Here is a 16,624-nt window from a genome sequence, read left to right on the forward strand (position 1 = left end):
TGAAACTGACCTCCTGTGTTGGCAGGCTGTTAGTTTAGACTGATAAAAGAGGTCTGACTCAGCCTCCAGTTTCTCAACTTGCTGCGTGCACTTAGTGGTTAGTAGCACTACCACCACTTAGCAACCACTTTACACTGTTAAGGATATCGCTGATAATTATTCCAGCAAACTAAAAGATAAGATGTCGGCCTATGGTTTGTGCAACCTTTTTGATTTCTTACAAGGCTAGCAAGACGCAAGGCTCAAATTGAATTTCATTACATTTATTAAATAACCATCACATGTGTGTCCTGTACCAATTACAAGTAAAATTGTAAAATATTACAGGAGATTTATCAATTGTCTATGTCCGCTGCTTTATGTTTTGGAAAATTGTCTTCCAATTAGTAGATTTAAATGCGTTGAAAAACACAGAAACATGTGTACGTTTCTTTTTGTATATCTTTTGTTTTTGTTTCCACCCCTACAATGAGGCTGAAGTTTCAGCTTTATTGTCCCAACCATCTGCAGCAGCCTCAGACGATATTGTCCACACAGGTACATTCTGATCAGACAGAGTTTGCTTGATCCTAACTTCATCTCCTGTGCCTTGGGGAAAAGGGAAGGAGGAGGGCTGGTGATAATAAAAACGATGTGATATGCCCTTTGCTGTGGGGCTTTATCATGAGCTGATCCAGTAACAATGAAATATTCAACAACTTGTAGTTTCACCTCATGCCTTTCATATGGGCAGTTCTCAGGTCAGATGTAACGTGCAAACTATGGAACATGAGGAGGTCTATCGCATATGCAATAGGAGCTTGATACCAATCTGAAAAAGCGGGGGTGCTGTGTCAGCTAGCTTTAATGTATGGAGAAAAAGAGAAATAGACTGCACACAGATAATGCTTCCATAACATAATTATTTATGTTATCGACAAAAATCACTTTGTCTGGTGGTAATTCAATAAATATATGTTAATTGAGTGTTATTTTGTATACATTATTTGTCTTTTACGGTTTAATCTGTCATACTCAGTATTTATTGTCTGGACGTGTATGCTTTAGTAAGAATATGCAAGATTACCATAATATGACATAATACCTGGTGCATATTAATATTTGTTTTCACTAGAAATCCACCAGTGTTTATAATCCCCATGTTATTGTCCTTTCAGTGGGGGAAAACAACGTGGGATCTGCTGCCTGTCGTCTCCAGGAAACCAGCAGTCATCAGCTTTGGAGCTCTTTGCTGTGATCTCCTGAGTGTAACACGCAGGTGACGTCAGGGGAGCAACAACACTGCAACAACAAAAACAGCTCCAATAACAGGCTGACCTGAGTGAGAAAACAGCCTGACGCGCGGACAGACGTTGTTTTTTTGTTTTAATTATTGGCCATTTTAACAGTATAGTATTTCAGTTTAGAAACGGACACAAATTACGTTGCGTCAATGAAATGTGTTGAAATCCCCACACAGTCACTATATCTTATTATTTATTTGAACAGTTAGTCTTTGTTCCAACCAGCTGACATCTCAGGTAATGACTTTTCGAATTCTAAGAATAATTCAAAGGGAAAATATTTTAAGTATTTCTACGTCACACAGTGCCGAAGTGACACATTAAGTACGTACATCTAAGCTTAAAGAAACTCAATGGACTGGAAGCTGATTGGAGCCTTGAGGGTGACAGCTTTAACTGTACTGCAGGCCTGTTCTCATACTCAGCTGGGACACATGCCTCAGATTTAATGTGCTGTGAAAATGAGATACTAATAACTAAACTTCACATCAGAAAGATCTGTCAGTAAAGCTGGCGTGGTGCCGCAAACATTTCTAAGAATAGGGCTGCCAAGAACAGACTCAGTAAAATGACTAAGAAGTGCCTGGAGTTTGTGCAAGCTGTTACTGACATTAATCATTATTACGTCTATTTCAGGTCTGCAATATTAGAGAAAACTGAGAGCACGTCTATTTGTTCAAGTATTTTTCTTCTATTATGATTGACTGGCTTCTCAAACGTCTAAAAGGCAGGGTGAGGTTTTGTTTGTTTGACATGTGAAAAGCATGGCAAACACAACCACCTCAGCACTTAAAGGCGAACAAAATCATAAACCATGACACAGAGATACCCCCTCGTTCAAAGAGCACTGTGAGATTACTGTCACTATCGGATCATACGGGCAATTGAATAAATATGGCAAAAGAAGGATAGGGCTAATCTGTCTCCATTTTGTGAATATGCAGTTGTGCTGTGTTGAGATAACAGCTGCTGTGAAATAAGCAAGATTTAAAAGACTGTATTGGAAATAGAAGTAATTTGAGAAAAATGCTAACGTCTACATGCTAGCATGCTGCTGTTAACAGTGCCAAGGTGTTTATGTTTAACAGGTGCAATGTCTTACATGGTAATAATCTATGTTTAGTGTGTTAGCATGCTAAAATTCACTAATTAGCATTTAACAATACAGCTCAGGGCAGGGGTTCCCAAACTTTTCAGACCGCCACCCCCAAAATAACAGCGCCAGAGACTGGCGACCCCCTGTCAACGAGAGATTGACAGAGATTATTATCTAATATATGTATCCGATGAAGCATTGCATGAAGTCTGTTGATGATCAGAGGCTGTTGTTGGGGCTGCATAAACGTTTTTTTATTTTTGTTTTGTAGGCAGACCATGCAGGCCTCAGAGAGTTAAACTTGGGCCTGCGACCATAGTTTTACTGTATTTTGTTTTGAAAATCCATAGCAGAGTTTGTGTCGTAGGCCTACTAAATCCAACAGAGTCAGGGATAGTTTCATCCTGCAGGCAATAAGACTGTTAAACACCTGAACTGTTGAAACAACGTCCACAATATTCATCTGGCTGCTACTTAAAAATGATTTATCTATTCACCTAATATATCATATTTCAATGACTTGCATATAGACTCTTATTGCACTATTTCACTTTTTTAAACAATTTTCTTCTTGTATTTAATATTTACTTGCACTATATTTTTCTGTTTATCTCTGTTTTGAGTTGCACTGTTGGAGAAGCCTGTGACACAAGATTTTCATCGACATAACTACACTGTAGCTATGTTCGTTTGACAAATAAAGAACCTCGAACCTTACTACATGCGGTATATTTTGCATATCTCTCAGTAGCCAACGATCTGTGAGCCTGTTGGCTCGGACATAAACTCCGTAATAAATGTAGTCTACATTTCATAAAACGTGTAAAACCTGAGAGCATTTTAAATCGCATTTGAACTAAATGCTTATATAATCTGTAGTTGTATTTATATTGTTAATTTATTGTGTGAACGGGGCGATATACAGTAGAGAAGGTTAAGCTGTTTATTATGCTGTTTTGTACTGTTGGAGTGGTAAGCAGGCCTATTGTTTTTGGATATTTGTGGAGTTAGGTGGTCCGTGAGTGTTTTTGTATTGGTTAAGTGTCCTTGGTATGAAAAAGTTTGAGAAACACTGCGCTAGTGGATTGTCAACGGGGGGAGCCTCGCTGCGGGGAAATTATACAGATGGCTAGTCCGCCCCTGAAAAATTTCTATGCACACGTTATTTTTAATTTAAAAAATGTTTTAATTGATTAAAAAAAATATTAATTTATTTTTATTTTCCATTTTTATTTTGTAATCATCTTGCGACCCCAAATCGGGGAACCCCTGGCTTAGGGAATGCCATTTATTTGGCAGTGCAAAGTTGGCTAATCGACAGATAAATTAAAGATTTTTTCTTATAAACTTCTGTGCAAAACAATTTACCTGCCAAAAAAACAAAGTTGAGAGACCATGAAGGTTTGAACAAAATGTAAATCCCTCCAATAGTTGTTCAGGAAATGTGGCCTATACCTTGTGGTGGCACTGAAGGAAAAGTCAGGCTATTACTAAAATCAGTAGGAAACATCCTCTGGGGACCATAATTGCCTGTACAAAATTCCAATGTAATCCCTTCGATAGTTATTGAAGTATTTCAGTCTGAAGCAGAAATGATGGACCCACTAACAGTCTGACAATGTCATAGAGCTGTTGGCTAGATGAATTAGTTTTTGGGGATATTTCTCTCTTACATCTGATGTGAACTTCTCACATTTCAGTAACATGAGTCTTCTTGCAGGGGGATTCATTTTACTCACACATAAGCACATGGACGCACAAAATCACTGCACTGGAGCTCAATAAAACTTCGTCCAAGACAGGAACTCCCACTTCCTGCCTGCAACTCAATGCAGCCATTTATCCATTGATCTGGGGGAACAGTACCTGCTATGGGCCTGACACTATGTTGTATGTATGGTGCACTATAACACTTCACTAAGGGTGTTACAATAACAGCTTTTATAGAACAGCAGTGTGGATTGGCTCACCTGCACAAAGCCTGGCATTGAAATCTGGATCTCATTCAGCAGTGAGTTTGTGCTGTTGAGCTGTGACCTTAGAGGGTGGAGACGCCACTTCCTCCTAATGGAGAGGTGTATGCGAGAGTGGTAGAGCCCTTAATGATTCACATGCCTGGGTTTTTAGACCGGACCTCAATCAGCCTCTATGAGCGAGGGAAGGCAAAGGTTTTGGAGCGAGCCCCCCCCCCCCAACCACTTAATCCTCTAAAACTGGTGACACAGCAAAACAAGCAGACACTCTNGGGCAGCCCCCCCCCCCCAACCACTTAATCCTCTAAAACTGGTGACACAGCAAAACAAGCAGACACTCTGCTTACCAAAAATCTGGCAACGCTTCAGTGAATGGCCCACCCAGACTTCCACACACACACACAGGAGAATAAGGGCAAGAGAGTGAGAGAAATTGAGGATTGACGAGTAATAGAAAGACAGATGGAAGAAATGAAAGTACCACAAAGAAACAGAGTTCTATTATGTCAAACAATAATCCAAACACACCTGCATACTGTGCACCCTGACCAGTGTTTTCAAATGGAACATGTGTATTTATTCAATTAACACACTGGTCGGTGCACTCCTTCCAGGAAAACCCACTACAAATAGGGGATATTCTTTCCCTTGTTCACTACGAAGCGTAGAGGGCCTTGTCATTCGGTGACCAGGCTGTGTAAGGCCTGGCTTCCCCGGGGACTGAAACCCTCCTGGCTTAAGTTTCATCTGCGACACAAGGCTGCTAGTCAACCCCAGCACAGAGGGGGAGTCAGGACTGAGAGAGAGAGGCGGGAGGAAAAAACTATAGTGCTCTAATTCTGGTGGGAAAACACAGAGTGGGGTCTAAATATGGCAGTCTGCTATTCAGAGTTCATGTACTCACTCAACCACACCCTAAAAATATCCAAATAGACCACCAACACATCAGACACTTACAGAATGGAGCAAAATATATGAGCACTTACATATAGAGGCACCTCTCTTCTGTTCACGTCCATTTTAACTCCATCCACCAGAAGCCTAGGGAGGAAACAGTCATGTTACTGCAACATCAGGATAAGAAAAAACGAACCATACAAAGTTAATAAATCATGACATTTATTTTATTGAAATTGTTTGGTATTCATTCAGGGAAAGGAAAAATGTGTGCTGCAGAAAGTGAGTCAAACCAAGTGAGCACTTATGTTTATAAAACAGTCAATTAACCTGAGGGCATTTTCTGGTGAACAATGTGTACACTTTTATATATGATCCTCTTCTTAAAGAGAACATATTATGCTCATTTTAAGGTTCATATTTTGATGTTACAGAAAAAAATTACAATGTAGGCGTTTCAGAAAGGGGCAGACTGTCGTGAACTTTGTGATTATAGCCAGATAATCACTGAACTAGGACAGAATAGGGCCCCTTTAAAGCCTTTAGGTGATTGGGTTAACCTGTACGGGAGAAGCTACAATAACAACAGCGTCACACTCATGCAGGATGCAGCAGTGGAGGAAAAAAAAGTAAGTGTATGGTCAGCACACACCAGACCCGCTGTGACTTCACTCTCAGCTTGAATAGTGCATGACTTCAAAGCTGCACAGTGGTGTCAGCTCTGCAGGCTGCACAGTGTCTAGACACTCATTAGCATGAGCTGGTGCCGCTCAGACAAGCCAAAACTGTTTTAATTCTGCAGCTCAGTGGTCATCAGAATCTGTAGTCATCACTTTTTCTTAGATTTTTCAGTCAAAGCAACTGTTATGCTAGCAATGCTAGATGAAAACGATGTTCCACCATGGTGTTACCTTTTTCAGAGATAGGCAGAGATAATGTCAAAACATTGAAAACAATCAAGCACCTATTTGAACACTTTTCCCAATATTCTCAATACAACCCCTTATGACACTTTTCATTTTGACAATTGGTGTATACACTTTAATGTGTCTAAAGTACAATAACCTAAAATCCTCTGAACCTCGTTTGAACTGAAGGTTACTTCATTAAAAAAAAACTATAGTGACACAGAAGACAAAAATCAAGAACAGTATCTACGGGGTTAACAACAAGCAAAGTCACTTTAAACTAACTGGTGTCCTTAGGGTGTAACTAACAATAATATCACTATCCCTCTGATATTGTATCGTATCAATTGAAGTGAATGCCACAGGCCTGGGCGTCTATCTCCTGCTTTTAATCCTGCTCATATCAATGGGGCTAAATGATTGTAACTTGGAACTAGAGAGGGTTTACGTTTCATATTATAGAATACACATTGTCCTAGGTTGGCAGGTTGCCCCCTATAAAATCAACATACGTGAATATTCTGGTATGCTAGTGTTTGCAAGGTTTAAAGACATAAGCTGATTCAACACATAGAAAAAGGATCAAGATCCATCTTGATTTAATGTTCTTGAGCTCAATAACACACTCTGAATCATCTATTAGTAAAAAAATAACCATGTGATCAGGTAGCCAAAGAACAGGAGGAACACACAGAGATAAAGAATCTCCAATCCTGATATCCAGTTTTTCTCGTCTGCGCAGAATTTGTGTCGGTCATTGTCCTGAGGCCGTCTTCTGCCTCTGACATGTTCAATGTGCTGAACAAGAAACCTGACCTGGCTGGTGGCCACACTCCACCAGGACAGAGCGTGAGAAAAGAGATTACATATAACAAGAGAACGAACACTGTCACAACGCATTTGGGAAACTAATTTGGACATCTTTATATGTGATGCAAATATTTTCAGACGTGAGCCAGCTGATCCTGTTGTCCCGTAACGTTTTTTTCAGGGGATGCATGATTGAATAATCCAATTCCTCTCACATGACAAGCTGCAATCGGCTGTATTAATAGGTGAACTTTTCTACTTTCAGCCTTTAGGTATGCTACTAAACTTTAATGTGGTAGCCTACATTTGGTATGTGGCCTCACTGAGTAATAAAGATGTTGAAACTTTTTTTCAGACCACATTTTGGCATATATTAAAACAAATGGAAATAAGGTAAACAATGAAAAACAGAAACTTTTTTTGTAAATAACCTAAATGCTAAGCCACTGCATGGACAGGTCGACTATCCCTGAAAGAAGTGAAAACAGGATTTAGATAAATAGCCCACACATGGTCAGCACTCTAACATATCCTTCAGGAACAATGACTCTACTGCTTTCACCGGGGAGTGAAACTCCAGCACACCGTCAAATACAGTCAGTAAATGCATAAAAGCAATAATAAAACAGACTGCAAGACCACAACATGGACAAAGAGTCAGTAACAGTGAGGCATTGAACTCACCACGTTGTTTTTACGGTTTACCTATGAACGCACCAACATTTGATAGTTTATAGCCGAAGTCAACTTGTGCAAAATTTAAAAACCATCATAATATCAAAGCGCAGTTGTTGATGTAAAACTATTTTTACGCAGATTTTGTCAGCTGAAGATGAATCATTACCTGCTGTCGTCTCTTCTCAGCCCTCGGTGCGATCCGTAGAGAACTCAAATCGCGCAACTTTTTATACAAGTTGTTTTTCTGTTTGGTTATTTGCTTAATAAGCACCTTTCGCACCCTTATTCCGCATTACGGTTTGCTCCAGCTTTCTCCGTCCCTTCGTTCTCTTCAGTCTGTTGGCAATTTGTTTGCAGGTGTCGCAGAGTTGTGTGAGGCTGTCCTGTGGTCCCGCCTCCCCCCCCACACACACACACACACACACACACACACACACACACACACACACACACCGGGCTGCAGGACTGAAGTCTGTCAGGGGGCACAAACGTTCCTATAAGCGTTATGTGTTTATTAGTGTCCCCTTACATGCTATGTCTACTATATAGACTGAGTTTAAAGCGACATTTAATACTTTATTATGATATGTTTATCATGCTGTGCACGGGTCAGTTGTAATTTCAATTTCCTCTAATCAGAGATGAGCTTGAGTGACGTCACTTTCACCTATGTTCATTTGTCGCCCTCTGTACTGTATGCTGGATCGGATCCTACACAAATACTGTCACTTTTTTTGCAGTTGTGGAAATGTACTGGGTGAACTATATTTACTCAAGCATTGAAAAATTAACAATAGGTTGTTATTTCGTATATTTATATTTCATACAAGGTAAAGCCTATACTTTCTTACTTGGACTGATTTGACCAGTAGTTTGTGTTTGTGGTGGTTAGCATTAGCATTTACATATAGGCTACCTTTTTACTGATTGAATCACTTAAATGTAAATGTGACTGTGGTACTAAGCAGGGAAATTGAGAAGCATTAATCACATTCATCACCAATTATTCTGGGATTTTTGTAACCTATAAAATATATAGATCTGAGACGATAGATATGTGTCATCACAACTGAAAGTGCTTAATTGAGTAAAGTTTAAAGAGTAGAGTAGAAGAATACCCTGTTTCATATCTGTTCACTTTGCATGACAGTTAGGCTACTCCTTGCGCTCTTATGTTGGATGGAAATCTCAGAGCAGGTCTCTTTTGGATTGTAATCACAAACAGATATATGACAGCAACAGGAAGAGCAGGGAAGACTTTCCCACCCTTCCTGCTCTCAGATTTATCCCACTGATTTATAATGAGCAACAGATTAAATGAGTAAAATGAGGTCACAGTTGACAACAGTGCTGCCTTACTTTAAGCAAAGTCAGCAGTGTGAGATAATTTTACTGTTCCCCCCCGCACAGTGCTGTCTTGTTTAATTGGGGAGATGAGAGGATTATAGGCCATTTGGGACTGGATCGCATCTCTTCATACTTGTAGCACAGCAAGTGACTGGGCTGCCATCTGTTGGCAAAAATACATCAGCAAACAAAATGTGAATTAAGTAACAATACTGCCATCATGTGGAGGTCTTCCTGATAACATACATAATCTTAAATGTCACTAATGTGACCGTACATCTTTAAATAAAATACAATATGCACCACAAATTGATATTCAGAGATGTGAAACATGATCTGGTGTATGTTCTGCTCATCTGGTTTGCAGTGCATGTGATCCAGGTGTCCTGTAGATGGCAGGAGCAGAACACAGTGGAATTAATCTCATGCTGTCATAAGAAAGCAACTGAGATCAGAGTTGCATGTGATCTTGGTCTTGAAACCAACGTCCTCATTGCAACTGCAGCTTTGTATTGCCCTTGATGACCCTCATCATTAGGAGACTCAAAGGACAATCAAGTAAACAGTAATAACAAGAGGCAGCAGGGCAACCATTTATCTATTTTCCCCAGTGCCTGGTGCTGTAATCCAAAGAAAACTGCAATTAAACGGTTTCAATCAGCCCCCTAAAAAGACATTCCACACACAGTCCAAGAATAACAGCTTAGGGATTGCTGTTTGGCCATTTTACTTGAACAAACAAACAAACTGAGCCTCCAAAGCTCTGTTTGACCTCTCAAACACACTAATCATAACAATTCAGACCCAAATTAGAGAGTGAATGATTTTAATTTTGCAACACATACATGCAAAGCATGTGTTTCTGAATTTGTCTTTGTTCCTTCTTACAGAATTGCCCAATTTCTGTGTTTTTATTTTCTCTGAGGGTTTTTTTAAAGTAGGGAAAAACAGAGAAGTGACTTGTTAATGTGAACCTCACATAGTAGTCCTAAGATCACTTGACTTTAACAACATTTACAATATTAACCTCACTTGGGGAAATTGCTGATATAAAGCATCACGCACGCAAGCTATCCTCAATAATTAAACTTTATATTTAGAACCAATGAATAGGACAAATACTCCAGGGGCTTGAACTTGTTTAGACTGCAAATCCTAATCACCAATACACCGTTTTGTAGGCCCAAGACAATCACATACAAATACAAATGAAAGAAAGTTCGATTTGAATGAATGGTGGATGGATATAGTTTACACAGAGTGACTGAAGCATGGTGACCTCCTGATCTGAACAATAAAAACAAAAGGCTAATCCTGTGTTTATGCCTTTCAATGGGGGATTTGACAGATTATGTGGAAATGTTTGCTGTAACCTCTTAATCAGATTAACATTTCAGGGCTTTGGGCAAAGAACCTCTGGAAGGAACTTGTAATTCTCCATCATTCATTTGGTAAACTGATCTAAAGTAATTTTGAACAAGCTCCAAATGGTTCTGCTTTGTTGAACATTTATTATATAAGCCCTTTCTCCAGAATAAGGTGACCATGAGGGATCTCAGGCCACTAGTTTATTTATAAGATAAATGGGACTTTTTACATATTGGTCTGCTAGATAAGACTCATACACGATGAAATTCAATAATTAAATCAAACTATTTAAATGATTTCAGGTCCCACAATATTTGTCGACATTTACAAATCATAAGTAATTTAAATTGTATTTTGTTAAAATGTTTACCATCCTGATCATCTTCCTCCATAGGTTAAAATGCAGTTATATGGCCAAAAAGGTAAAGTAACTAAATAATACACATACTATTCAAAGAGTATTTGTCTTAATACAAATGTTTGTCCACCAACCTACTTTTTTGCTCCTGATCACTGTGAATGAAGAAAAAGCTTCACACTCAAGTGACACACAAGAATATACAATAAAGAGAAGTAGTTTTGTGTACTCTACCTTCGTTCGTGTAGTATCAGACACTAAACCTAGTGTAGTGTTTTGACCATTTTGAGATTATTTGTCTATCTAATCCCTACCATTATTTAAAGTTTGCTCCCAATGTTAAAGCACATGATACGATAAACAAGCGGCCTTGGTGAATCTGAAAAAAGTGTCTTCTTTCTCAGCCAAAGCCTACTTTCTATCTGAGGGCTACAAAGCTCAACGGAACTAAAGACAGGGAGGCCAATAGTGGATGCACACGGTAATGGACGACCAATTGCGCATGCGTGATAATATCAAAACACCGAATAAAGAGGGATGGCTGCATAAGGGTATTTAAATAAAAACAATGCCTGGTGGAGTAAGACATTTATGAATTACAAAATAATAACGTTATTTAATTTCGTTATGTGTGTCCATGTTCATATTTGTTTGCCATAGCTCGTTAAAAGTTATTAACTGAAAGCAACGATAACAACAGCTAGCATGCTAACTGATAGCTAACAGTCAGTTATTAGGTTTTGTACATGCAATTGCTGGTAAAAAAGGATATGTTTTAATGTAATGTGAACGGTAACTAATTGTGTCTTCTAATATATATTATTTTCTGGTTTCAGGCGTGCAGTGCCTACAGTATAATCTCAGTGTGACAGCTCGCTGAATGGACAACGTTAATATGTCAGCCTCTGGGGGGACAGCGGAGGACATGGAGGGGATCTGTGTCATGCCGGATTTGAGCAACATCAAGACGGAGCAGTCGGTGGGTCCAAGCCCAGTTAACACAGGCCCCCAAAATGTGGCCATGGGCATCAAGTTCATCCTGCCCAACCGCTTTGACATGAATGTCTGCTCAAGATTTGTGAAGTCGCTCAACGAGGAGGACAGCAAGAACATCCAGGACCAGGTCAACTCTGATCTGGAGGTGGCTTCTGTTTTATTCAAAGGTAAGACTCAATTTTATGAATCTTGTGATAAAGCCTAATGTACGAGCAGAGGTGGGAGAAGTGCTCGGATCTTGTAGTAAAAGTAGAAGCACCAGTGTTAGCATATTCTCTTACAAGTAAAAGTCCTGCAATCCTAATGCTTCTCAAGTAAAAGTACACAAGTATTGTATCTACTTAAAGTCAAGTTCTCATTATGCAGATTGGCCCATTTCAGAATAATAGATATGATATGTTTTATAATGATCGATCATTAAAGTGTTCTCAAAGCTGGTAAAGGTGCAGCTAGTTTGAATGACTTTGTATTCTACATATTCAGCTTGTGGATTTACTCCAGGTGGAACTAAAGTCTGATTTAAGAGTTATATTTCACATCATTCATCTGTAAAGTAACTAAAGGTATTAAATAAATGTAATGGAGTACACGATCTGAATTGTAGTGGAGCAGAAGTACAAAGTAACAAAAAAAATGAAATACTCAAGTAAAGTACAAGTATCTTACAATTTTACAAAACGTACTTAGTTACTTTACACCAAGGCTTTAACTAACCAAAGAATGTTTCTCCTCTCTTTCAGCCGAGTGCAACATCCAGACCTCACCTTCCCCGGGTATACAAGTGCGCCATGTGTACACCCCCTCCACCACCAAGCATTTCTCCCCCATCAAACAGTCCACCACACTCACCAACAAACACAGAGGCAATGAGGTTTCTTCCACACCTCTTTTGGTGCATTGTAAGTAGTACAGTTGTGTTACTACATTTAACATGAATTAAGTCAAACATGTTAATGAATTTTAAAAAATCCTCCCAGCTTTGTCCATTCATCAGCTTGCAGCCCAGGGTGAGATGGTGTTTCTGGCCAGCAGGATTGAACAAGGTAAGCAGCCAATATGGGTTGTCATGCTGGTGAAATGATCTTAAACTATACTCATATTTTTTATCTTCTTTAGGGCTTTTTAAGTGATTCAGAACATAGTGGGAAAAATGCCACTATAATCTCCCAGAGCAATATATTTTAACATCTTGTGTCAGACAAACAATCCCAAAACAAAAGATATACATTTAATAATCAAATAATAAGAAAAACAGTGTAGGTCATTTTAATATTTACGATGCAGGAACCAGAACATATTTGACATAATTGGCATTGCCTTCATCTTACATTTTTTTGTTCTAAGTCACTGCTGCCAAGGTATAGTGGGTTAGATTATGAAAATATTCATGTAATCACTTTTCTTTTTATGTTTGATTTTAATAGAGACTGTGATCAATCACCAAGATGAAGAAGGCTTTACCCCCCTGATGTGGGCCGCTGCACATGGACAGATCGCTGTTGTTGAGTTTCTGCTCCAAAATGTACGGAAATCTACTCACATGATTGAATTATATCAGACATATACAGCTTGCTTTATTGTTCCTATGTTATTGACTCACTGGCCTGTATTCTACGCTGTAGGCTGCTGACCCCAACCTCCTGGCCAAAGGCAGGGAGAGTGCCCTGTCCCTGGCCTGCAGTAAGGGGTACACTGATATCGTGAAGATGCTCATTGACTGTGGGGTTGATGTCAATGAATATGACTGGGTAAGAATACTAAGCTATACTATGAAAATGAACGCTGGGGGTTGCTGTTACCTGTGGCTTGTTGTGATTTCCCCTCTGTGGCTTTCAGAATGGAGGAGCCCCTCTGCTGTACGCTGTTCACGGGAACCATGTGCGCTGTGTTGAAATCTTGTTAGGTGAGTACGCACTGTTTACTGAAAGTTACACCTATGATCAATATCATAGGTGTAACTTATCCAGCTCCATTAATAGACTATACGTGACAAACATATCCTTTTTTATGTTTGTGCCTCACTTGTTCGATAATAAAGTTTTGGAATGTTTTATGTCTTACAGAGAGCGGTGCTGATCCTACCATTGAGTCGGATTCCGGATTCAATGCAATGGACATGGCTGTTGCTATGGGCCACCGGAATGGTATGTTAACCCCAAAAGCGTGACAGACTGATTTAACACTAAGTCAAATTGTTTTTTCTATGCTGCTTCTTCATAAAGTCACCTTTTTAGTATACACTTGAAATGACAATCGGCTCCGTCGATACATTTTGTTTTATGTTTCTCTGTTTAGTTCAACAGGTGATGGAGGCCCACTTACTGAAGTTACTGATGGGTATCAGAGAATGAAAGGTGACAGTAAGGAAAACAAATGCTGAAGGGAGGACGCTGGGCTCTGGACAATCATGGAGCACGCCCGGCTGTCCGTTAACAGGAATGTTTTGTGCATTCAGTGGACATGAAAGTCTGTGCTGTGTGGAGTTATTCACATCAACCCAGCATGCACTGCACTCCATTTTTAGTATCCTTTACCCTGCCAAATGTGCAGTGTAGGTTTGATTTGGCTTTAAGTAAGCATGATTGTTTTGTTTTGAGTCTTTTAATATCAGATATGACATCATCCAAGAAGTGTTTTTTTAAACTAACTTATTAACCGTAATAAGGAACAGTTTTGAAAAGTGAAATTAATGTTACATGTTGAATTGCCTCATGTTCATACTGTCTTCATTGTGAGCACATTTCTAAAGGTTAATTTTGCTCCTCGAAGGACTACAGTTGGTGTATCAAAAATACATTATAACATACTGTTGTGCTTTTATGATGCAGCCAAGCTGTTTGAGTTGGTTGCCCTGAGTTTATTTATTTAATAATTTAGACATTGTGTTTTGATGTGAAAACGTCATTGTATTGCTGCAAGTCTCTTGTTTTTGTATAATGTGATACTGTCTGCTATGTTGTGATTTAAAAAAAAACTCACCTTGGTAAAACGTCCCACAATAATGTTGTGTTGCAGCTCCAGTTTTATACCAGACATAAATGGTTCAAAAATAAACAAGTTGTACTGCCCTCAGTGTCCTCCATCATTCTGTATTGATATACATCGAATTTAGAGTCTAAAGCAGTGGTTCCCCAACTTTTTCTGTGAGGCCCCCCCTTTGGAGAAAAAAAAAAGTCGGGCCCCCCCCCCAACACAAGTCCGGCTCAGTGACGGCGCCAGATATTTCTTTTGGGGGTGCTGTGGGGTAGCTTGACGCTCCATAGAGGGTGCTCAAACATGTAGGGTTTCCCATTTATGTACCGGGCGCTACAGTGGAAATTTCTACTGCAACAATCCCCACGCAAATACACAACGTACCCGCAACTGTTACAATGAAGGCTCGATAATCAGCTCACGGCATATAGGTGTAAAGTGCTATGTTTATAGGTGGTGTGTGGACCTTACATAGTATGGAATGCCATTTACGCCAAAATTAAATAAATAATTAAATAAATACATATATATATATAAATATTCCTATGAAATAAATTCTGAAATAAATAAATGAGGCAATAAATATGTATACATGTACATTTAAATACACATTTATTTATTTCATGGGACTTTTATTTCATAATGACACATTTATTTATTTCAAGGGACTTGTATTTCATAATGACACATTTATTTATTTCATGGGACTTTTATTTCATAATGACACATTTATTTATTTCAAGAGACTCGTATTTCATAATGACACATTTATTTATTTCCGATGACTTGTATTTCATAATGACGCATTTATTTATTTCAGGTGACTTGTATTTCATGATGAGACATTTACATTCCTTATATGCAAATGAACGGGGCGTGGTTAGCTCACAGATCCAGACCAAAGCAACAGCACCACAACACTGACTCAATAGCTTTTGTTTCACACTCAAGTACTCTTAAGTGGTATGCAAACTGCCAATAAACCAAACCGGTTCAAGAAGCATTCTTGTGCTTTTCTGGTGCTTAACTGGTTCTTCTCTGGTCTTATCTGGTCCGCCCAATGCTGCTCTTCTGAGAGCAACCGCTCTGACAGCTCTCTCTAGTCTCTACTGGGAAACAGCTAAAAGTCCTTCTGGAGGTAAGCAACGCTACACAATTACACCCAGTCTGAGTAAAATATTTACTCGAAGGTTCGTTTTGCTTTCTTACAACGTTAAGTTAATGTTAACGTACCTTAAGTTTGCTAGGAAGGCTATTGTTACGAGCTAGCTGTCTTAGCTAACAGGAGTTAGCAGCTAACGTTTTCTGCAGTTTGTGTTGCCCTGAAAAACGTGATGTAGTTATTAAGGGTATGTTAAATTAACGTTATTTTACAAGTTGAGAGAGTAAAGTTGTGTTTAAAATCGTCAATGTAATGCACGTTAGTTGTTTTTAGTTGGACATGAAGTTAGCTAACGTTAGCTAACTCTACCAGGTTAGCATATTAAGCCGTACTTTCTGTGGCAGCTAGCTTAATACAAAGAGGGGTTTTGTGCTTCATTGCAAACTTTTCTTTGTTAATCTACCTGAAACTCTAGGGACAGTTTGTTTCTACTCAACTATACAGACCATTGTTGAGGAGATGCAAAACATACTGTACATGAGTTGGGTCCAACATATACCTTGAGTAATGTTACTTTGCTGCTAAAAATGAAACTTCATTAACAGATGAGGACATCACCAAAGAGTGTGAGTCTGTCAGGGGATTTGATCTGCTCTCTGCATGTCGTACACACTGCTCTGGTATTACTTATCTTGTAAAATGTAAGTCTCGTTCTTTTCATCGTTCAGGCTTTGCATTTGAACTCCTATGACTGGTTGCGGACTTGAAGGAAACGCCTTCCTGACATCCAGGAAAAAGGTGAGATTCTAATACATTTGATGCCAAAAGCAAGTTA

At 39.1% G+C, this 16,624-nt stretch overlaps 1 protein-coding gene across 2 annotated transcripts; it reads left to right on the forward strand.

Annotated features, from left to right (window-relative positions):
* Positions 1–11,186: 11,186 nt before the first annotated feature.
* ankra2 (ankyrin repeat, family A (RFXANK-like), 2) lies at positions 11,187–14,782 on the forward strand. Of its 2 annotated transcripts, none has more exons than XM_010787859.1 (9): positions 11,187–11,298; positions 11,555–11,881; positions 12,455–12,613; positions 12,692–12,757; positions 13,139–13,236; positions 13,337–13,462; positions 13,551–13,617; positions 13,778–13,858; positions 14,010–14,782. In XM_010787859.1, the coding sequence occupies exons 2-9, from the start codon at positions 11,599–11,601 to the stop codon at positions 14,063–14,065; spliced, it is 936 nt and encodes a 311-aa protein (XP_010786161.1). In that variant the 5' UTR covers positions 11,187–11,298; positions 11,555–11,598; the 3' UTR covers positions 14,066–14,782. The 2 variants fall into 2 exon arrangements, with proteins under 2 accessions (XP_010786161.1, XP_010786169.1); XM_010787867.1 differs by having other exon boundaries at positions 11,187–11,269.
* The last annotated feature ends 1,842 nt before the right edge of the window (positions 14,783–16,624 follow it).

The sequence above is a fragment of the Notothenia coriiceps genome, unplaced genomic scaffold (genome assembly GCF_000735185.1).
Source record: "Notothenia coriiceps isolate Sejong01 unplaced genomic scaffold, NC01 NC01_scaffold00001278, whole genome shotgun sequence".
NCBI classification, from domain to species: Eukaryota; Metazoa; Chordata; class Actinopteri; order Perciformes; family Nototheniidae; genus Notothenia; species Notothenia coriiceps.